The sequence below is a fragment of the Capricornis sumatraensis genome, chromosome 5, assembly GCF_032405125.1.
Source record: "Capricornis sumatraensis isolate serow.1 chromosome 5, serow.2, whole genome shotgun sequence".
In the NCBI taxonomy this organism is placed as follows: domain Eukaryota; kingdom Metazoa; phylum Chordata; class Mammalia; order Artiodactyla; family Bovidae; genus Capricornis; species Capricornis sumatraensis.
In genome coordinates, this window is record NC_091073.1 from 106,672,834 (window position 1) to 106,696,020 (window position 23,187).

General features: G+C 36.2%; 1 protein-coding gene across 2 annotated transcripts in view; it reads left to right on the forward strand.

Moving 5' to 3' along the window:
- Window positions 1-23,187, forward strand: part of TRIM24 (tripartite motif containing 24) — a 113,030-nt gene that overhangs the window by 64,232 nt on the left and 25,611 nt on the right. Inside the window, exons 5-9 of one of the 2 annotated variants that reach the window (XM_068972541.1) lie at window positions 922-1,038; window positions 3,874-3,988; window positions 6,873-7,019; window positions 16,743-16,860; window positions 19,413-19,681. In XM_068972541.1, coding sequence (XP_068828642.1) covers window positions 922-1,038; window positions 3,874-3,988; window positions 6,873-7,019; window positions 16,743-16,860; window positions 19,413-19,681 — 766 coding nt within the window. The remainder of the gene's footprint in view (window positions 1-921; window positions 1,039-3,873; window positions 3,989-6,872; window positions 7,020-16,742; window positions 16,861-19,412; window positions 19,682-23,187) is intronic. The other variant, XM_068972542.1, reaches the window with a different exon arrangement.

Genomic DNA, 23,187 nt, shown 5'->3' on the forward strand with positions numbered 1-23,187 from the left:
TGGATAAAAGTTTCCAAATTAAAACATTCCAGGCTTAATAAGGAAGCAGAGAATCTGGAATTCTCCAAGCCAGAATACTGGAGTGGGTAGCCTTTCCCTTCTCCAAGAGATCTTCCTGACCCAGGAATCGAACTGGGGTCTCCTGAATTGCAGGCGGATTCTTTACCAGCTGAGTTACCAGGGAAGCCCAAGTAGTTAGAAATCAATTTAAATAAAGCATCGAGGAAATTCCAATAGATATTAGAAAATATTTTTATCTGAATGATAAAATATTATCCTTAAGGTATACTGCTAAAGCCGTAATTAGAGGAAATTATCATTAAATGCATATATTCTATGTTAGGGATAAAAGTAAATATATTAAACATTTATCTCAAGTTAAACAAAACAGTAAATTAAACCCAAAGTAAGTAGCAAAAGGGATATGATAGATACGATGCAGAAATTAATGAAATAGTCATAGTGAAAAGTTGGATTAAAATAGTCCTTTAATTTAGTAATATCTATAAAGAATCCCTCCTTCTTAAGGGATAATGAAGGGAAAAGCTACCTTCTATGGATATATTTGACATTTTTTTTTAAGTTATTGCTTACATCCTTTATACCCATTATCATCCTAGTGGGCTTCCCTAGTGGCTCAGATGGCAAAGAATCTGCCTGCCTTATGGGAGACTCAAGTTCGATCCCTGGGTCAGGAAGATCCTCTGGAGAAGGAAATGGAAACCCACTCCATTATTCTTACCTGGAGAATCCCACGGACAGAGGAGCCTGGCAGGCTGCAGTCCATGGGTTGCAAAGAGTCAGACACGACTGAGCAACTAAGCGTACCCTTTATCTTAGTCTTCTATTATTTGTTTGCTTTGGGGCTTTCCCTCATTTTAGACATATTTGTGTGAAATAATTTGCTTATTATTTTTTCAGATACCAATTTATAGAAGAAGCTTTTCAGAATCAGAAAGTGATCATAGATACACTAATCACCAAACTGATGGAAAAAACAAAATATATAAAATTCACAGGAAATCAGATCCAAAACAGGTAAATTTATATTTGTGGTATTATTTAAATCATCTTTATATACAATGTATTAAGTATATTAATTTTAAGAACAGACAGTTTGCTCAACTCATGGTGAAGTACATCAAGTGAGTTGTCAGATGGGTCTAATAACAGAGTTTGATAAGACTTGTCCAGAAACTTTGAATTTTTGTAAAGTTTGAGAGTATTCTCAGCCATGAAATTTCAGAACTGTTATTAACAGCTCATTTATCAGGTAAGTATTAATAATAATTTTTAATTATTTGCTGTTTTCCAGTTTCCCAAGAAATGCCAGGATATAGAAGCTATAAAATATTTAACAATTAGATAAATACTTGCAACCTTGAGGAAGAAGAACATATCATAGAACATCAGGAGACAGGGCTTGTTAAACTGTTTCACATACCTTTTATTTAACAGGTATAATACTTCAAACAGTTTCTACATATTATCTGTTATACTTTTGTCCTTCAAGGGATCAAATCATCAGATGTCCATGTCTTACAGTTCAGTGACTGGGGGAGCAAACCACTGACCTCTGTGGGGAAGAGGGAATTTGTCTGGTACCCCTTTTTATCCCATTTGGGACCCACACGGACATTTTACAACGTCTGTGAAACTCCATGTCTCCTTTCCTTTGTTGTTGTGCACACAGAAGTAACATGTCACTGCTTAAATAGATCAAGAAAGAGAGAGCCTGAATAAGAGAGGCCTTGCAGGAGTTTTCAGTGCTGTTCACAGGGAAAAAATATATCGCCCTCTTATAGTTCATCTTCCTTAAGATCAGTTGTCACAATCTCTTACTCTGATCATTTTGCAACATGGCTAGAATGGGGCATTTGGTACTTTTTTCCAAGAAATTCCTTGATTTACCTGGTTTTCTTACAGGAGACTTTAAGTATGATTTAACCTTTCTCGATAACCTGGTGGTGGTGTTATTATATCTATTTATTATTATACACTGTAGTAATAAGTTATCAGCTCTCATTTCATTTTACCTTTCTCTTTCATGTAAAAACTGTAGTTGACCAAATACTGTTTTCTTTGCCATATTCCAATCAAGTCCTGTATTTGGCAAAATTGACATAACTGGTGGGTTTAAAATTTTTGTATTTGAATAATGGAAAGTATATAATGAATATTTATGGAATGATAAGGATAGTTTTTCCCATCTAATGACAAAGAGTAGCAATTGTAAAATAACTACTTTTATATAAACTATTCACCCTTGATGAAATTTCACCCTTTTGACTTTTTTTCTTTCACTGTGTATATGGTATGAATTCTGAGCCAAAGTTTACTTAAAAAAAAAAAAAAGATATCCATTTATTCCAACACTTGTTCCAGTTGTTGAAAAGACTATCCTGTTGCTGTTAAACTGCGTTGGCACCTTTGTAAAAAAATCATTTGGCCATATATGTATGAGATTATTTTGGACTTTCCATTTCATTCCATTTTCTTTCTTGCTAATACCACACTTGCTTCATGACTAGAGCTTTTTATAGTAAATCTTAAAATCAGATAGTGTGAATTTTCTAAATTTGTTTTACTTTTTTTAAAAGTTGTTTATGCTATTTTTTAAAAATGATACATTATGATATGGAAGGATTTTATTTTTTGAATGGTAAGAATTTAAATTAGCTGCTAATTGTTAATATCTTTATAGCCTACCTGATTATAAAAAGGTTAAATTTACTGGACTGACTTCGCTATTAATTCATTTTTATTCATGTGCAAACATGGCGTGACTTGTCCCTGTTTTCATTCTGTTCTACCATCATGAGATTTTTGTTTATTTTTTGAGGTTGTTTACTTCCTTGATCCGATAGCCAATGTTAATGTTCAGTAATTATCTTGAATTTCCAACATGGCAGGGAATAAATAGCCCAGGGAACTTATACTCAATATTTTGTAATAATGTATAAGGGAAAACAGTCTGGATAATAATAATAATAATATATATATGTATGTGTAACTGAATCCCTTTACCATACACCTGAAACTGATACAATGTTGTAAATCAACTATAATTTTTTAAAAAAAGAATTTCCAACAGAGAATAAAATCCCTGCCCCTTTGATCTTAAGTTTTGGAAGATAACTATGGGAGAAGCAGACAGAAGAAACGAAGCCTTTTATTTACCTCATAATGTTTGATGCCTCATTTTTATCTGCTTCTATAAGGTATTCTGGCTTGATGCTATGTATTTTTTTTCTCATCCATCTTGATCTCCATGAAGACATTTTTTCTGGTCAAAGGAAAAAATATATATTGTGGTTTGTAAAAACATAAAGTAGTTATTTGGCTGCTTATTTCAAGACAAATGTGTTATTAAAAGTTGCTAACTATTATTATGGTCTTTTGGTTTTTATTCAGATATAATGTGTGGGCAGCAGTTCAGATGACTAAGATAATTGTGACACATTTAAGCTTTTCTACTTCTTAGTTGCAGTGAATACAGTAGAACTCAGAGTCATGATTTTCCTTATCTTGTTTGTAAATCAGTTTTTTTGGTCCATCCTTAAAGGCTGAGAATTTTTCTAGGTGTCATCATCATTTTTCTGAATATTATTTCCTTAAAATGTGTTCATTCTTTTACAGTTTTATACATTTTTATTTTAAGATTGAACTGAAGTGACTGTCTTTTGAAAGAATTATATTTTTGTTCTCTCATCTTTAAGAAAGTCAATTTAAACTGAAGGGCCCTTAGAAATAGGCAAGCTTTTAAGAGCTGAAAACTTTCTGGTCTAATTTAGACATTAAAAAATCAATATTGCGTATTGTAAAACAAATCTACCCTAGATTTTAGATTTTCCCCTTTTGTTTAATTTTCAGGATAATTGAAGTAAATCAGAATCAGAAGCAGGTGGAACAGGATATTAAAGTTGCCATATTTACATTGATGGTAGAAATAAATAAAAAAGGTAAAGCTTTACTGCATCAGCTCGAGGTAAGTTACTGTTAATGGGACGAAATGTGGTGATTATGTGAAGTGTTTTCTTATGTATTTGTGAATTTGGAATCACAGCCTTTTTCATATAATTGTTTTCATTTATGATTCAGTAATATTTTAGGCTCTACCTTGTAACTGACAATTTAAGACTTTAAAATACACTAGGAATGTCTTAATTCTTCTTGTTTACTTCATAGCACAAAGCATAATGCTTTGCTTGAAGGAGGAGCTTAGTAAATGTTAAAACAAGATGAACTGTTTTAGAGATTCATTGAACTGACAGCTTTGGGTCCCCAAAGCAGTGCAGCAAAGTTTTTCAGTAAGTTACCCTAAGCTATATTTAAATCTCAAATATATACATTTAACCTTAGGAGAAATTAGATAAAAGGATGTGTTTCCTCCCCTCAACAGTCTTGTGAAAGCAATACTCAGGGAACGATGCTCAAGGCACTTAGGATAGTTTTTTCTCACTGCAGGTAAGAAAAATATTACTGTCTTAATCAGCTTTTTTACACACATAAAGGTCAAGATCCAGAGTTAATGTTTGACTCAAATAAAATGAAGCTACAACTTCTACATGGTATCTTAATGCAATAATAATTGCATGATATTTTGGTATTCTTTTAATATATTGGTACAAAAGGAATTTAAGAGTAGAGAAGCAAATTAAGAAGAGAATAAAAGAATCCTAATGTTTGAAGATTTAAGGGGAAGAAAGCTCATAGAAATAAGTTAGTTCAACCTCTTTTTCTATAGTTGACAAAATTATAAGGTCTTTGTCAGCAAGATCTCTTCCTCTTGGAAAAGCATGATCATTCCCCTGGTTTATCAAACACAGGAAGCAGAGACCAAAATGATTTTCTCTCCTTTTGGAAACAAATACATAGTGAAAAAGTTTTCTGGCTGGGAGGAATCAGACCCCATTTGTAGTAACTGTCTTTTCAAGGTTCTAGGGTGCATTTGGGGGTTGTTGGTTTGTTTAGCTAGAAGCATTTAAACTATTTTAAAAGACGTCAGAGCTCTACTTAAAATCAGATGTCACATCAGTTTTCTTTCTCAATGAATAGTGTACATATTGCCATAGCTGTTTCCAAATTTCACTGTAAATCAGGATTGCTTGTTTTTTAAAAATCCAGGAAAGAACACAAGATGACCACATTGTCAAATCTCTAAAAGTGAACCTGGTCATCAGTATTATTTTAAATCAACTTTATATATTGACTTACAATTTTTACAACGACTTTTAAGTATTCTTGTCAGTCTTCATACCCTTTCTCCTGCCCTTTCTCCTGCTTCATAGGATCCTCCTTTAAGGCAAATAAATATAATCAGTGTTTTCTAATAACTTGAAAAAAAGTCAGCCAAATAGTTATTACTATAGAAGACCAAGAAATTTGGGCTTGTGATTCTCAATTTGCAACATCTCTAAAAGTCAACAGAATTTCTATTCTTTCTAGAATGTCTCCAAAGAAACAGGTTTTGCATGGTCAGAAAGAGCCTAGCAAATCATCTCTGAACTTAAGATTAGACACAACATCAGTCTTTCAGTCATCAGTCACTGCAGTGATTTAATTCAGTTTGAAGTCTCTCAGTCGTGTCCAACTCTTTGCAACCCCATGGACTGTGTAGCCCACCAGGCTCCTCCATCCATTTTCCAGGCAAGAATACTGGAGTGGGTTGCCGTTTGCCTCTCCAGGGGATCTTCCCGACCCAGGGGTCGAACCCGGGTCCTCCACATTGCAGACAAATGCTTTACCATCTGAGCTACCAGGGAAGCCTCTAATTCAGTTTAGCATGTATGTGTTTTCCAAATTTGAAACCAACTAGGGCAAAGATGTAGGTTCACTTTTTCTATTGAGAATATAATTCCATATTGGAGTATAGCAATTTTACTTAATATTTCTTAGAGCTAGTGGAAGGTCCTGTTTTCTCCTCCTTTCTTTGCCAGGTAAAGGAGACCTTGGGGATAGAGACCTTTAAAATAGCCCACATTTAGTGGGGTTTTCTTCTATTCTGGACTGACCTATGTTCTTGCTTGTGTACTTCCTTTGGAGAAGTTCTGTAGTCTGCTTTTCTGTGGCTTTTCTGAGAGTGAATTCATTACATTAGTCACTGTATCTGTTGGTTCATGGCAGTTTTCACTAGACAAAAATTATATGCTTCCCCCTTTTTTTACTTACTACATATAAAGCATAAATGTTGTCTACCATGTGGCACGACTTGGCACTAAGTAGCTGCAATCAGGATAAGAGTGCCTGAAGGGGGAAATCATGTGTTTGAGTAAATCATGTGATCTGGTAGCTTTACTCGATTGCTGGGTGGTACACCTATTTTATTTTTTAGTATTGAATTTAATGGGCACTTGCTTTGTTAAAGGGCTTCCCAGGTGGCTCTAGTGGGAAAGAACCCCCCTGCCAATGCAGGAGACATAAGAGACGTGGATTTGATCCCTGAGTCAAGACCATCACCTGGAGGAGGGCATAGTAGCCCAACTCCAGTATTCCTGCCTGGAGAATCCCATGACAGAGGATCCTGGTGGGCTGTAGTCCATAGGGTCACAAAGATAGCTAATCCATGGTTTTGTGCCTTTTTGGATACTGGAAGATGGATGAACAGAAACCTAAATCCCAGAATATGTGAAACCCAACCCAAGGCCTTGGCAGCAGAGATGAGGTAGCATCGGCAGGGAGTGGGGGAGGTGACTGTGACACTGGAGACATGATTTTTACTTCAGTTAAAGTGATCTTTTGTACCTAGGGATAAGTGATAGGTTACTGTCACTTGGTTCTTAGAGGTGGTGGGTATTTTAATTTGGTAATCTGAAAATGACCATTAAAATGTGTTACATGCAGAACAAACTAATTTTGAAACTTTTTTTCAGAGTCTTGCAAAAGATCATCGAATGAAACTTATGCAGCAGCAGCAGGAAGTGGCTGGACTTTCTAAACAATTGGAACATGTCATGCATTTTTCTAAATGGGCAGTTTCCAGTGGCAGCAGCACAGCATTGCTTTATAGCAAGCGACTGGTAAGGTCAAGTGTGTGGTTTAATATACAGAGATACAGTGAAGTTACTAGAATGCTCAAAATTTAGAAATGTTCAATAATCTATACTTAAATGCTTTTTACCTTTTTCTAATTTTTATCAATCAAAATATTTTGGTTTTAAAAAAATCTTTAAACTCCCATGATTTAGGTGTATCTTCAATTTATTCTGCCACTGTCACGTCTATTTTGTTCTTTTCCAGATTTTCCCTTAATGACAACTGAACTTTTACTAACAATAACAATAATGGTAAATATTTCCTGATTACCTGTAGTGTACCAGGCACTTAATTCTAAGCATTTCATGTAATATTTTATTTAAACATTTACATCATTTTTATGAGATGGGTGTACCTATCCACCCCCATTGTATGAGTAATGAAACCAAAGCACGAATTAGCATAAGACCACCCAAAATTCTAACTTGGACATGGGAACCCAGAGTCTTTGTTCCTCTTGTCAACACTGCACTGTTTACCCCGTCAGTGATGTGTGGTGCTGGATATTTCAACCCCATTGCTACAGAAAAGTGGCTGTCATTTGTCCAGCTATTTTCAGAATAGTCTAGAACCTTGCTACGGAAAGTGTGTTTACTGCATACTAATTACCTGAGGATTCTGGTTCAGTAGATGTGATCTGTAGTTCTAACAAGCTCCCAGGTGATGCTAATGCTGCTGGTCTATAGACCACATCTTTAGTAGCAAGGATGTAGAAGAAATTTAGCTGTGGAAGTCACACTATGTAAGTATTCTTAAAAACTCCTGCTCTACTCATTTTAAAGATTCCACAGAGATTTATATTTTGAAATCAAATTATGACATCCAAATCTGTTTTCTGTTCACCTACTCTGTTTTGTGGAAGAAATTTTCTATGACTATATTGAAATAAGGAAATGGATTTCAGGATAAACTTGTGTAAACTAGGTTCTAATATTGAGTGACTTACTAGAAAACTGATTTTAACTATATCTAAAACTGTTCCTAACCATGAATTATATTCAACTCTTAAGATTTTTTTCTTTTATAATTATCAATGATATGTTCTCTCATTCTTGAGCCTCTTTTTCTTTTTTTACTGCTTCATTAGTCTAATGAAAAACAGCTTCTATACAGTTCATACTTTTTCTGTTACCTATATTTTCCTATAAGTCAAACAAAACACAGCTAACAGAGAAAGTGAGAGAATTGTCCTCTTCTCTACTAGACCCATAATGAATATTTTTATTTGTACATAAGAAAACATATTTGCACAGATAGTCTCCTTATCAGTTTAATAATGTTTCTGTAATTTTATTCTATGATTTTGTTTGTGATTATAATAAAACAGTAAAGTTAGAGGATAGGATTACTTAATCTGCACAATGAGCTCTTGAAATAGAGAGGGAGACTGTTCTCTGTATTATACACGGGAGAAAATAGACACAAGGAAGCATAAGGAACCAGTATTACCAGCTTCCTGACTCACTGAATTGTGGTGCGCCTTGCTGCATCACTGGCAGCAGATACAGCTAGTAAAATAACTTACCTGTGATGAATGCAGAGCTAAAGCTTGTGATTGCTTGTAAACATTTAGAAGGATTTTTATCCTAAGAAAATTTGAAAGTCACTATATTATGCAACTCTGTCCTTTAGAGCTTCCATGCTTCATAAATATAGACATGTTTTCTCAGGTTATTTTTTAAATAATGGCTTTTATACACTTGAAAATTAAAAAGAAATGTCTTACTGGCCTGAAATTTCAAGCTTAGCTTGAGATTCTTAGTTCATTTTTTTTTTTTTGGCAATAGGAGTTATACTCAGTAAAAGACCAAATGTATTGGAATAGAAGAATCCTTTCAGAAGTCCAGTTTTAAATATATTTGAAAACATTTTCCCAGTATTTCCCTAGGGTTCTTCTCTCATCTGTTAAACATTCAGTTTATCCTTACGTTATTTAGAAGAAAGGTAAGAAATACTGACAAAAGAGACCAAGAGAGTGTACTAGCAATAGGTGTTTTTGTAATACTAGTGACTAAGAAACTGTTAGAATATATAAGTAGTAAAGTGGTTAGAGTATATACGTAGTAAAAGGGGATTCCACAAGTTTTTTTACTCCCTTTCCCTTGTCTGCCTATATAATTAACCTTCAAAGACCTTTATGTTTCTTAAATATCTCCTTGCAGTTCCTTTTAGTCCTCAGTGCTCAGAATATATCATGTTCTTTTGCCTGGATTACTGTTACCCTTTCTTAGGATGCTGTTTCTTTTTAGAGACTACTGGGTTTAGTTTAGATTTGTCTTCCATTCCTTTTGGCAGCCTTCCATGATCAACACTGGGTTGGATTAACCTTCCCTGTGTTTACAAAGCCCTTATGCATGTATCCATCATACTGTTACTTATTTTTATCTACTGTTATTATATTTGCATATTTTTCTTTGAATCTCCTTCACTTTTTTTTTTTTTTTTTCTTCTTTTAGATTGCACTGGGTTTCCATCGCTGTGGGCTTTCTTTAGTTGCAGTGAGCAGGGGTATTCTTTTTGCAGTGTGTGGGCTTCTCATTGCTGTGGCTTCTCTTGTGGAGCACAGGCTCCAGGCACACAGGCCTTCAGTGGTTGTGGCACACAGGCTTAGTTGCTCCACGGTATTTGGGATCTTCCTGGACCAGGGATCAAACCCATGTCCGCTGCATTGGCAGGCAGATTTTTATCCACTGGACCACCAGAGAAGTCTGACTTTTTACTTCTTTAAGGGTAGAAATTTTATGTTACCCAGTGCTTGATATATAGGAATTCAATGAAAGATTGATAGTAAATAAATAAGGTATTAGATAATATCAACTGTCAGAAGCTATAAATAAATATAGGTAAAACTTTCTGTTATATTTTACAGGATTGGAAACTCAAATACTAAATTTCTTTGTTTATTTTAACTTCAGTAGAAAGGCAGTATACAGTATTGCCATCTCAAAAGCTTTTTACACATCTTTCATATTTTTTTTTAATTTTGTCTTTTGCTTTTTGAACAGTAGCTAAGTTTTCAGTGTGAAATCTGACTTAAGTTCAGATACATCTGAAGACATCAACAAATACATTTAATGACTCGTTGTTTATCTTTTACACTAGTCAAGGTTTATGACTCCTCAGAATTATCTCAAACATGCATCAAGGGTTTCAATAAGTATAATGGTTTATATTTGAGATGGGTAATATAATATGACAAGAGGTTTTATATATTTACATTGAATGTCAGTAAAATACAGCAGAAATTGTTATTTAAGATAAAGAACAGAGTTTGGCCAAATTTAGTATTACTTTTAGACCTGCCACAACTTAATTAGTGAATAGGTACTAGTTATCTGAGATAAAAATAAATTCCATGTCTTCTAGTTTCTCATCAGTAAAAGAAGGAATTTACAGCATAGTACCTCAAAGGAAAAATATAGTGTTTCCAAGTGATTTGCCTCATAGTTCTTCTGATTAAAGCTGATTACCATCTAAGGAAGTGCTTAAGTTTCTGACTTAATTTTGGGGGGCAAGAAAGCTTTATTTTTCAAGTTCCAAACTAAAACTCATAAATTTGAAGTGCTAAGTTACTATAGTGTGCCAAAAAGGATTGTTAAAATAAGAATGATCAACTCTACTTCCTGGCATGGAGCCTTTAGCATGGTGACTATGAGGACACAGTGTAGTGAAGAGGGTTGGGGGACCACATAGAGGCAGCCCCAGCCAAAGGCATGAAGTGGTGAGTGGGGAACACAGAGGTAGTAAGCAGAATGTCATTTGGATTTTGGTTACATTAAGCAACAGAGTATCAGTAAATGGACTGAGCAAGTAAGTAAATATATTGAGGGCAATGGCAGCCAAGTTTTGGTTTGTTTGGTTTTTTTTTTCCTCCTAGAAAAGATATTTAGAAACATAGAAGAAAGAATAAAGCTATAAAGATCCCTAAGATAGAGGTATAATTATGAACTCAGAGTTTAATAAAGGTCCGTATAGTCAGAGCTATGGTTTTTCCAGTGGTCATGTATGGATGTGAGAGTTGACCATAAAGAAGACTGAGTGCCAAAGGATTGAAGCTTTTGAGCTGTGTTGTTGGAAAAGACTCTTCAGAGCTCCTTGGACTGCAAGAAGATGAAACCAGTCAATTCTAAAGGAAATCAACCTTGAATTTTCATTGGAAAGACTGAGGCTGAAGCTGAAACTCCAATACTTTGGCCACCTGATGTGAAGAGCTGACTCATTAGAAAAGACTCTGATGCTGGAAAAGACTGAAAGCAGGAGGAGAAGGGGACGACAGAGGATGAGATGGTTGGATGGCATCACTGACTGAATGGCTGTGAGTTTGAACAAGCTCTGGCAGATGGTGAAGGACAGGGAAGCCCAGTGTGCTGCAGTCAATGGGGTCACAAACAGTCAGACACAACTGAGTGACTAAACAACAGAGTTTTATGCATATACACAGATCTGGAAATAATTTTAGGTGTGTAAGTATGTATGTGTATGTATGTATGTTTGCTATGCTCAGTAGCAGTGAACCCACTGTCCTTCCAGATGTGGGTTTCTAAATATCAAACAAAATGAGGGAAAGTGCAGGTTGTACCCAGAATATCTTGAACTGATGAAATGATGAAGACTTGTCAAAAAGATTAGGATCCAGCCTAAGTGGGTCACCTTGGGCACACCCACAAATTTGAGGCTGAAACTAAATAAACAATGAGTTACAACACATTGGATTAAGTAGGGATAAATGAGCCCATGATGAGAAAAATAGGCAAATGACAAGGGAAGAATTTATGGTGAGAATATAAATAAGTAGAGAAAAAATAGTGAAATTAAAGAAGCACATTTGGTCACAGTCTTAGTGAAAGCATTGGCCACTCAGTCATGTCCAGCTCTTTGACCCCATGGACTGTAGCCCGCCAGGCTCCTCTGCCTATCGTTGGGATTTCCCAGGCAAGAATATTAGAGTGGGTTACCACTCCCTTCTCCAGGCTAGCTTCCCAACTTAGGGGTTGAACCTTAGACTCCCTCATTGCAGGCAGATTCTTTACTAGCTGAGCCACCCACTGTCTTAGAGGAAATTCAAAAGGAGTTCTCGCTGGGTACTAATGTAGTGAATAGAGCACTGTGAGGAATAGGGTTTTTGTATAACCCTAAAATACCTCTCTGCAAAATATTGATCAGTTATAAACAGAGTGGTGAATTTACAGTAGAGAAACTGGGCAGCAGAATGACTACGTGATGAAGATTAGTATCATCAATGGCTGGACAGTTTACATCCTGAGCTTCTCAATATGATGCCCTGAGAAGTGCACATTATCACTTGTGTGGTTTTCCTGACAAGAATACTTTACCTATACTGGAGGAAATACGCTCGAACCCAGGTTGAAAGTCATCCTACTGAATGTAAAGCCTGAAATCATCAAAGACATACATGTCAGGGAAAGACTGAAGAGACATGGCAACTGAATACAACCTATATCCCTAGTGAGCATCCTGGAAAGAGTCACTGTGGGAAGAGTTGGCATTAGAATGAATTCTCTGGGTTGAATGGTCATGTTGCAACAGAGCTGCTTTCTGAATTTGTACTTTGTTGCTTATGCTAGAGGATCTTTGATTTAGAATATAGTCACTGGAGTGTTTAGGGGAGACAGAACCTATATGTCTTCAGCTTGCTATCCGAAGCTTTGTAAAAAGACTGGTAATAGTAGTGTCTGTGCACAGGAATCCCTGAGTGGGCCCTGAAATAAATGTGCTTATTAACAGTTGGGAAATCTGAGTGAAGGGTTATTTTTATTTTTCTCCAATTTTAAAATTACTTCAAAATAAATTATTCAATTTTGAAAATGATAAAGCATAAGGACTTTATAAAGGAAAAATTGGGGTCATCATTCTTTTGATTAGCATCTTATTGAGAATGTTTTATAGTGAGAATTGCTAAGATGCAAAGAATTAAGGAAGCAAGAAAAACTTAGAGAAAAGAGCATTGTGTTGAGTGCTGTTTGCCAAACACTGTGCCATGTACTCTACATTGTCCCAGAATAAATGTTTTTTACTCAGAATTTAGTATAGCTATTTGAGATAATTTAGCAATTAAAGGAGGCAAACTTATTTATTCAACATTTATTGAAGTATTCCAAATACTAAGGGAACAGAAAACAAAGCAAAATATCTGCCCTTAAAAAGCTGCATTTTAATAAGGAGAGATAGACAATACCAAAACAAGTAAAATATATAGACCATTGCATGGTGTTGAGTGCTGTAGGGAAAACAGTAAATTAAGGGAAGAATCTGGGAGCGTTGGGGTGGGATTGTGGTTTCAGATAGGGAATTCTGCCTAAAGAGGGCGATATTTGATCTCACACCTGAAGAAGGTGACAGAGCAAGGCAGGCACATACTCGCAGAGAGTATTCAGGTAGAGAACAGGCACAGGTGGCAAGGGAGAGACTGAGATGGGAGCTACTGTGACATGGACCAGGAGGCCTAAGAGGGGCACAGTGAATGAACACACAGTAGGATGAGTAAGTACTGAGATGCAAATTTGAGTTGTATAAATGATGAGACTGGATGAGATCTCTCAAAAGTACTTGGGTGTAGGAGAAGAAAGAGCAGTTGCAAGACACCCTGGTGTGGGAGAGAGGGAGGAACCAACACCGGAGACTGAGATGTGACACTGGAACTCACACCTATACTCAGTGACCTTAAAAAGTAGCAGCCGGTGAAATAAGGGGAAAACCATGAGACTGTAGTCTGCTAGAAGCCAAGTGAAGAAAATGCTTCGCTTCCATGAGGGCCAAGTGATCACCTGTGTGAAAAGCTACTGAAAGCCTGAGAGGAGAAAATTGCTGAGTGCCGTCTTTGAATCGGCAAGGATGGTAGGCCCTGTTGCCCTAGTGTAATGGCTTCCCTGGTGGCTCAGAGGGTAATGAATCTGCCTGCAATGTAAGAAACCCAGGTTTGATCCCTGGAGAAGGAAATGGAGACCCGCTCCAGTTTTCTTGCCTGGAAAATCCCACGGACAGAGGAGCCTGGTGGGCTCTAGTCCATGGGGTTGCAGAGAGTTGGACACAAATGAGCAACTAACACTTGCACTTGCACGAGTGCATGGTTTGCTCTAGCTGGAAGCCTGGCCGGTCAATCCACTGTGACAGGAGGGACCACTAGTACTGGTAGGTGGTGTAAGTTTGTAGAAGGTCTCTGATCGTCCCTGTGTTTTTTTCAGGAGATGCTGGAGGTTTGGTAAGAGAGAGTCATTTGAAATAGTCATTTAGGAGAGTACGGATGTGAAGGACCAGAGGAATGTCATATGATAGCATGTCAACCTTAGTAAATAGGCTGTTTTTGAAGTCCGATCAGTCCCTTTACCAGTCCAATTACAGTCATTAGAAAAGATTTAACCAGTGTTGTTTGTTGGTTGTTGTTTCAGAGAAAGGTTGAAGAGAAGGGAGTGTGTCTAATTTGACATGTGAGAGAAAGGTGTTGAGGATATATGCAAGGAAATGATTATGAGAATTACTCCTGGGATTTAAGCTGGATAAGGAGAAATTGATGGATAGTGTTGGACATGACTGAGCAACTAACACTTCACTTCAGATGGATATTGTAAGATTGGGAGGTAAGATAAACTCAAAGGACAGGAAAAATTTTAAGAGCAAAAGTTCATAGGACCTTTAGGGTTTGTAGGATTATTGGGATGTGGGCACTAGAGGAAACAATCTGGAAAGAAAGGTCATCTAATTGTATATTAAAATCATCCAGAATTTGTTGTTCAGTTGCTAAGTCATGTCTGACTATTTGTGACCCCATGGACTGCAGCACACCAGGTTTCTGTGACCTTCACTGTCTCTCACAGTTTGCTCTAACTCATGTCCATCGATCGTGATACCATGCAAGTATCTCATCCTCTGTTGCCCCCTTCTCTTCCTGCCCTCAGTCTTTCCCAGCATCAGGGTCTGTTCCAATGAGTTGGCTCTTAACTTCAGGTGGCCAAAGTATTGGAGCTTCAGCATCAGTCCTTCCAATGAATATTCAGGATTGATTTCCTTTAGGATTGACTGGCTTTATTTTATTTTATTTTATTTTTTTGGATTGACTGGCTTTAATCTTCTTGCAGTCTAAGTGACCCTCAAGAGTCTTCTCCAGCACCGTTGTTCAAAAGTATCAGTTCTTCAGTGCTCAGCCTTCTTTATAGTCCACTTCTCACATCCATACTTGACTACTGGAAAACCATAACTTTGACTATATGGACCTTTGTCGGCAAAGTGACATCTCTGTTTTTTAATATGTGATCTAGGTTTGTCATAGCTTTTCTTCCAAGGAGCAAGCATCTTTTAATTTCGTGGCTGCAATCACTGTCCACAGTGATTTTGGAGACAAGAAAATAAAGTCTGCCACCATTTCCGCTTTTTCGTCTTCTATTTGCCATGAAGTAATGGGACCAAATGCCATGATCATAGTTTTTTGAATGTTGAGTTTTAAGCAAGCTTTTTCACTCTTTCACCTTCATCAAGAGACTCTTTAGTTCCTCTTCACGTTCTGCCATTAGAGTGGTATTATCTGCTTATCTGAGGTTGTTGATATTTTTCCTAGAAGTCTTGATTCAAACTTGTGATTCCTCCAGTCCGGCATTTCTCATGATGTACTCTGCATAGAAGTTAAATAAGCAGGGTAACAATATACAGCCTTGATGTACTCCTTTCCCAATTTTGAACCAGTCAGTTGTTCCATGACTGGTTGGAACTATTGTTTCTTATCCTGCATACAGGTTTCTCAGGAGAAACATAAGGTGGTCTGGTATTCCCATCTCCTTAAGAATTTTCCACAGTTCAAAGACTTTAGCAGAGTCAGTGAAGCAGCAGTAGATGTTATTTTTGAAATTCCCTTGCTTTTTTTATGATCCAGCAGATGTTGGCAATTTGACCTCTGTTTCCTCTGCCTTTTCTAAATCCAGCTTGTACATCTGGAAGTTCTCGGTTCATGTACTGTTGAAGTCTAGCTTGAAGGATTTTGAGCATTACCTTGCTAGCATGTGAAATGAGCACAGTTGTCTGGTAGTTTGAACATTCTTTGGCATTGCCTTTCTTTGCAATTGGAACGAAAACTGAGCTTTTCCAGTCCTGTGGCCCATCTAGGATTATGGCAGGAATAATATTGGAGATGGTGATTATGAGCCAAGAGCTGAACTCTTCAAAGACTGAGAGAATGACTGAGCATTCACTGAGGACTGCAGTGTGGAGGAGGGTGGGAGGTGGTGTGATGACTAAGATTCACAGCACAGGAGCAAGAAGGGCCATCCTACTAGCAGGCCTGGTCAAGGCTGCACTTAATGTCCTGAGCAGAGATTCATTTGTATTTTCTGTAATCCATTAGCCCCCTAATCTCTACTTTGAATCCTTCTTTGAAAGAGTAAAATAAAGGCAGTATGTGATTTTACTTTACAAATATGTGGTTGGTACATCTGTGAAACTTCTGTAATTCAGTGAACCAACTTTAACCTGTCACTTTAGGAAAGATTTGTTTTGTGTTCAACAGTAAAACTAATTGTACTTAAACCTCTAACGCATTTTTGAAGAAAAACTGTGTGGTTTGTCCACTTTTTATAACTTATGAACACTTGTTTTGTGTTGGCATATATGATAGAGAGCATTTTTTATGTATTTGTTGGGAACTTGATAAATTATTTGCCTAATAAAGACTTGGATGCTTAGTTGTCTCTGCTTTCTTCTAGATTACGTACCGGTTACGGCACCTCCTTCGAGCAAGGTGTGATGCTTCCCCAGTGACCAACAATACCATCCAGTTTCACTGTGATCCTAGTTTCTGGGCTCAAAATATAATCAATTTAGGTAGGCTGTTATGTAGATTTTCTCAAAGTGCCATTTGTTTCTGGAACTCTTAATGATTATGAGATTGTTGAAAATGTATTCCCTTCTACCCCCTAAGTATTTTTATTATCTTGTTTTAAAGACATGGAATTTTCCTGGTATTTCATTAGTGTGTGTATATTTGTGACACATGCATGAATATAAACACACATATAAATATGTGGGTGATATGAAACATCCTTTTATTGACTCAGTGTCTAGATTTCTGGATTTAGGAGTTGTTTTTCTTCCTAAGCAAGTAGAATCTTGCTTGTGCTGTTAGTGACATATTTATCAGAATAGTTGTTAAAACTCTTTACATGTGTCTGCCATTAATATAGTACTTTTTAGAATGTTTTCTGTTAAAACAGTATTTCTCATACAATTCTTGGCTTACTCACTCTTGAGACCCAGTTGTCAGGTACTAATGGCTCATTTATTTGCTTTTTCTTGGTAGGGAGGAATTCTCTCTCTGTGTTTTGTTTTTGTTTTTCCTTTTATGTAATAATTAAATAATTTTTAACCTCCTAATTGAAGTGTATCATGCATATAGATAACTGCCCAAATTTGAAGTAGTAGAGTTATCAAAAAGGGGGAATTTCAGTATCATTTGGTAACATCACATATCCCTGCAGGCAGTCCTTGTTACATTATGTACTAGTAAAAAAAAACCTTCAATTTTTGCCTCCTTTCTTAATTTCTCACAGGGAAATTATAGAAACAAAAACAAGAATTTCATATACATTCTTCATTAACCACCTTTTGGCAGTTTTGGGGCTTATTGACTTTGTTTCAAAATCATCAAATAGGGTTGCTCTCTCATTCTCTAAGCTAGATTCTGGGTAAGAAAGAACTGGCTGGAAAGAGAACCAGTGCTCTCAGAACACTCCAAGAAAGGAAGAAATAGGCTTACATAAATCTCATCCATATGTGAGAACAGTAAGAATGGTAATGTGACCCTTTGAAGAAATGATAAGGTGACTCCTCAGCACAGTTTAGAAGTACATATTTATTGATTGATAAACATAGCCAGCAGCTGGTATCATACATATTCTCATCTATATAACTAAAAAGAAGCATCTTAATACAAAGCATGTATATAACTATCTCTTATCCTACTCTACCCTCCACCACGTATGTAGCTATACAAAGAATCTATCACAGCTTTATATCCACAGTAACAGTCATGTTGACTTTTATGTACTTATAAGCATATCACTTAAAACATAGTCCACATGATGTAGACATAGGTAAAATTAAGAAAATATGTAACTGTATGCACATAAGTGAATATAGTTTAGGTAAATCTGAATCAGCAAAAACAAAAACACCTCCTGTTTTTGAGGAATTTGTAAGACAGTATCCTTTACTGTAGGACTTTTCAGAGCTGTCATATATAGCTCTATAAATTGTCGTTTAAAGTGAGATTGAAGTTTTAAATCTTCTAAGAAGGATACAACTTTCCCAAACTTGTTTATTTATGGCTTCTGGGAAACATGTTGTAGAAGAGTGCAAGGGAAAAGTAATGTCTTGGACGCATATTCAGTTTAGTGTCTTTGTGACTTTGGATAAGTTGTTTGGCCTCTCTGAACCTTAGATCCCTTATCTGTATGAAGGATTTTAACAATATACATAGATCTCCTGTCATGGTACCTAATGTGGAGTAAGTATTTAATGAATGATAACCATATTTTTAAGGATGCATATGCTTAGTAAATCAGGAACTTTTAACTGAGTCTCTGCTATTGAAGAAATCAAGCTTTGCCCTATTCTTGGACCAGACCTGTGAGAGGTACCTTTAATCTCTTTTTTAACAGTGTAGTTATAAAGCATGGTGTTCGCCATCAGAGAACTAACACAATTTGCGCCATGAAGGTGTAAAGAACTAGCTGTTGTTGTCATTCAATTGCTACGTCATAGAGAGATAACTGAGTCAGAAATACTCTGTGGTATTGTTCTCACATCCAGTGAGAACAGTCAGGTTTGCGTGTTTTGTTTTGATTATACAGTAGCAGTTCTCACAGTGTAGTCTGAAGCTCCTTCAGGTGATAAAAGGTCTCCCTTTTCCAAGTACATACCCATATGTGGCTGGGTTTTCTGCATGTATTTCTATTTAAACAATATATTAGATAATGCAGAAACAGTTACCGCTATTAAGCCAGACATTTTAAAGAACTGTTTGAAAATGTAAAATAGTGCCATTCTTCACTAAACTTTTTTGAAAATAAAAAGGTTTTTTGTGTGTGTTTTTTTTTCCATAAAAATATGTTACTCTGGGTTGTCACTTTTAAATGAATTAGTATGGAAAAATGTTTTTTAATTCTCATTTCTGATTTTGAATAAGGTAGATTTTGTTTGATAGACCCTACATAAACAGAAACTCTTCGGAGTTTCTACCTTTAAGCGTGTAAAGGGTTCCTAAGACAAAAAGAAGTTCCTTGGAAATCCTGAAAATGAGCAAAGATAGCCTTTTACAAAATATGGTATGTTACTATCAGAAAATCTTCAGAACTTAACTTTTTCTCTTTGATTAGGTTCTTTAGTAATTGAAGATAAAGAGAGTCAACCACAAATGCCTAAGCAGAATCCTGTCGTGGAACAGAATTCACAGCCACCAGGTGGTTTATCTTCAAACCAGTTATCCAAGTTTCCAACCCAGATCAGCCTAGCTCAGTTACGACTCCAGCATATGCAGCAACAGGTAATGGCTCAGAGGCAACAGGTGCAACGGAGGCCAGCACCTGTGGGTTTACCAAACCCTAGAATGCAGGGGCCCATCCAGCAACCTTCCATCTCTCACCAGGTAAATTTGGAAGCAGGCCTGTCCTAACTTAGATAATTATAGTACAGTTGTATTCAGCAGCTCCTAAAATAACCAAGGTTTCCTTCCTCCATGATTTAAATATATGAATTTATAAAAATTTGTCTCATCAAGGGTCCCTAATTTAACTCTAGTTCTTAGCCCTTCTGAAAAAGAAATTAATGGTTTATTCAGCTGGGACATCTATTCTCATCTGCTTTTTGTCATCTTTGTAACAGAGGATAAGTGACTGCATTCCTGAATAACCCATGCATATGATTGGTGGGAAAGTTGTGTACCTGTAACTCATAATTGTTACATTAGTGCTTCAGGATGACTGAAGCTTCACGTATCTGTCCTCTATGAAGATGCAGCGTTTAGAAAACCCACTGCATCTAGAAACTAGGACAGAATGAAATAGAAAAGGGTAAGGGTGTGGTTTGTTAGAAGTCTGCCTTTTTCAAACTTTTTTTCTGAGCAAATGTTCCAGGCACCATTCTTTTTTTTTTTTTTTTTCAGTTTTGTCATCTTTTTATTTGTATTATTTCTTAATTCTTAACAAAGATTTCAGTCACAGGTGAAGAAATGGAAAAAGCATGTGTTTATTTTCTACTTATCCCTCTAAAGGGTTTGAAGAACATATGCATGTAAATTCTACTTGTGATGTAAGTGGGTGGAGGAGTCTAGACATGTGTTCATATAGTCATAAACTCAACAGTACTAACAATACAGTAACAAGTTCAGAGCATGAATCAAAATCATGATCCTGTGGATTAATTACCGTGCATTAGTTAAGAACAAACAGCTGCAATATTAGTATACATTTCTGCTGTTGTTATAGAAGAAGCTTCTATCCACTCCATTTAGAGCAAGTCTCTTTTTATCCCCCCATGCACCATTCTTATTTTAATGCACAAAAATTGTCTCTTTATTTTCAGTTCCTTTTATTTATTAATTTATACTCCCTGTTTCTCAGAATTTGAACTGATTTACAGTAAGTGACTCAAATGAAATGGCACAGGGATTAATAAGTATTAGTAATGTTCAAAGCATGCAGAACTAGACTAAGAATTCTCATTATGCTTGAGAACAGGACTTAGCTCAGTTTTTGATCAACAAAAGAATCAGGAATAATATCTATTACTTGATTAAAAGGAAACATATCATTAGAGAAATTTTTTACCAGTGTTTTTTTAGCACTAAGAGGAATGCATACATAATGCAGTTCTTTTATGAAAAAGCAATTAAATGGCATAATAGCATGTTTTGGTAGCAGTTATACAAGACTCTTCATAGGAGACTTGCTTCAACCCTGAATAAGGCTTATGGGCCTGTGTGAATCCTGATTTTGTTAAATTGCTTCTGTGTAGGCCTGAGGTGATTTTATTTGTGATTTATGGCTGTCTGGTAATTTGGTTAAGAAGATATGTCAAATCCAAGAGAATATTAATTAGTATGACCAGTTGATTATTGCTCTCGAACTTTGTTTTAACCCAGGTTTTTAAAGGAAGTAAATAGCAAGCAATTTAAGAGGTCTTTGTTTTTTGAGTGTTCTATGAGAAAAGATGTATACACTTTCGATCCCAGGAGTGCCACTGGCAGAGTTGAAATTTTGTTAAGAATATGGAGGAATTCTTCTGTCACTCCCCACCCAGACTGCAGAGTAACATATTGCGGATAGACTGCAGAGCACCCAAATTGTTTTGGACATATATTTGATGAGGAAAAGAGAGAAAATACTTACTGAGTGACTAGTGCTAAGCATTTACATGATTAACATTTATCTTAAGTATCTGAAAGATGGTAAAGTGATTTTTATTACTTTACTAACCTGAAACAGGATAAATCCATCATTTGCATTAATTCCCTTTTCATTGAAAAGTGAGGAACTGAGGCAGTTAATAGATTCTGTGTGACTCAGTCACATTCTCAGAAACAGCTATTTATAGATACAGTAACCAAACAGAAGTAACCTCAATAGAGCCTTTACCCTGCTTATCTCAGAAATTTATATTTGATCTTATTATTTCTTTCTGTGGTGTACTGCTGTATGATATATATATATAATGTACAATCTTTGTTATACAGCCTAATTTTCCCACTTACCAACACATTTGACCCTTGAACAATTAATTCAGGGGTTAGAAGCACTGACCCTCCATATAGTTGAAAATCCACATATGACTTATAGTCAGCCACCCCCCGCCACCCACCATGGTTCCTCCACATCCACTGCTCTGCATCTGAGGATTCAACTAAACACCGATTGTGCAGTACTGAAGTATTCACTATTGAGAAAAATCCTTGTCTAAGTGGACCTGCAGTCTAAACCCGTGTTGTTAGAATATCAGCTGTAATTTTCTCATCTTTATGTCATTACTTCACACACTGCTCTTTTTCTGTCTCCTCTCAGTGACCCCTGAACCCTCTTCTAGTACTCTCATCTCTCATTTTTATCTTCTCTCTACCAAATATCTGCTCCTACATTTTTCACTCAACAGTTTTTTCCCTCTTCTTTAAACTTTTACACTGCCCTGCTTATCTGCTTTCTTAGTTCTCTAGCAGTTTATTTGCACGTACATCTGGTAAAATATCTGTTTGTAGACAGGTGTATATGTGTGCCTCTTTGTCATACTCTACCTGTAGCCTGAAGATACAGGTCAATTTAAACGCCTGCTCTAAAAATCGCTTACACAGGAGTTCCCTGTTTCTTCTTTCTCTGAAAGCAGCCATGTAATCTGAATGATTGAAGAGCTGGGTGATACACAGATAGACTACATAGTTACATGACTGTGTGGTACAAACTGATAAACTCTCTGCATCTCTTTATTGAGTGGTGTACAGTATACTCTGTCGTACTGCAGTGGACAGCTCAAAGTTTGTTAAATCTAAGTCTGTTATTGTATACTTTATGGTTCTCACTCCTGGGCCAGATTTACTGTTCTGCAGAGATACTCTCATTTATATGTATATATTAATTTTCCTAAACAGTGAGTGGATGTTAGAAGGACATCTGCTATCCTTCATGGTTATACTGACCTAGAATAAAATTACCACCTATAATAATGAAAGTATTTACAGTGAGAGTAAGGATAATGATGAATATATGTCTCTTTACTTAAGCTCTCAATTATTTCTCTATTCTCTCCCTTTTTTCCTTCTTGCAAGTTAATTCCATTTAATTAAAATAGCATTGGTTTTGCTATTTCTTTTATGTTCATAAATAGTTTCTAGTCCTGTTCTTTTAAGTTACTTTTCCTGTCATGGGGTTCTTAGAAATTAACTCCCTCAACAATAACAGTTTAGGAGAGGAGATAAAAATCAATCACTTTAGATCTTTCTACACTGGGATTCCTTGATGGGTGAGTGAACATCCAGTTCCACACTGATTTCTTACAGGAGTATAGTACACTGGCATCAAATGTCACTTCGTTTTTTTCTTTTTTCCCTGAATGTCATTTCTTGACTGAATCAATATATAAATCCCAGTCAGGGAAGGAGTAGGCGAA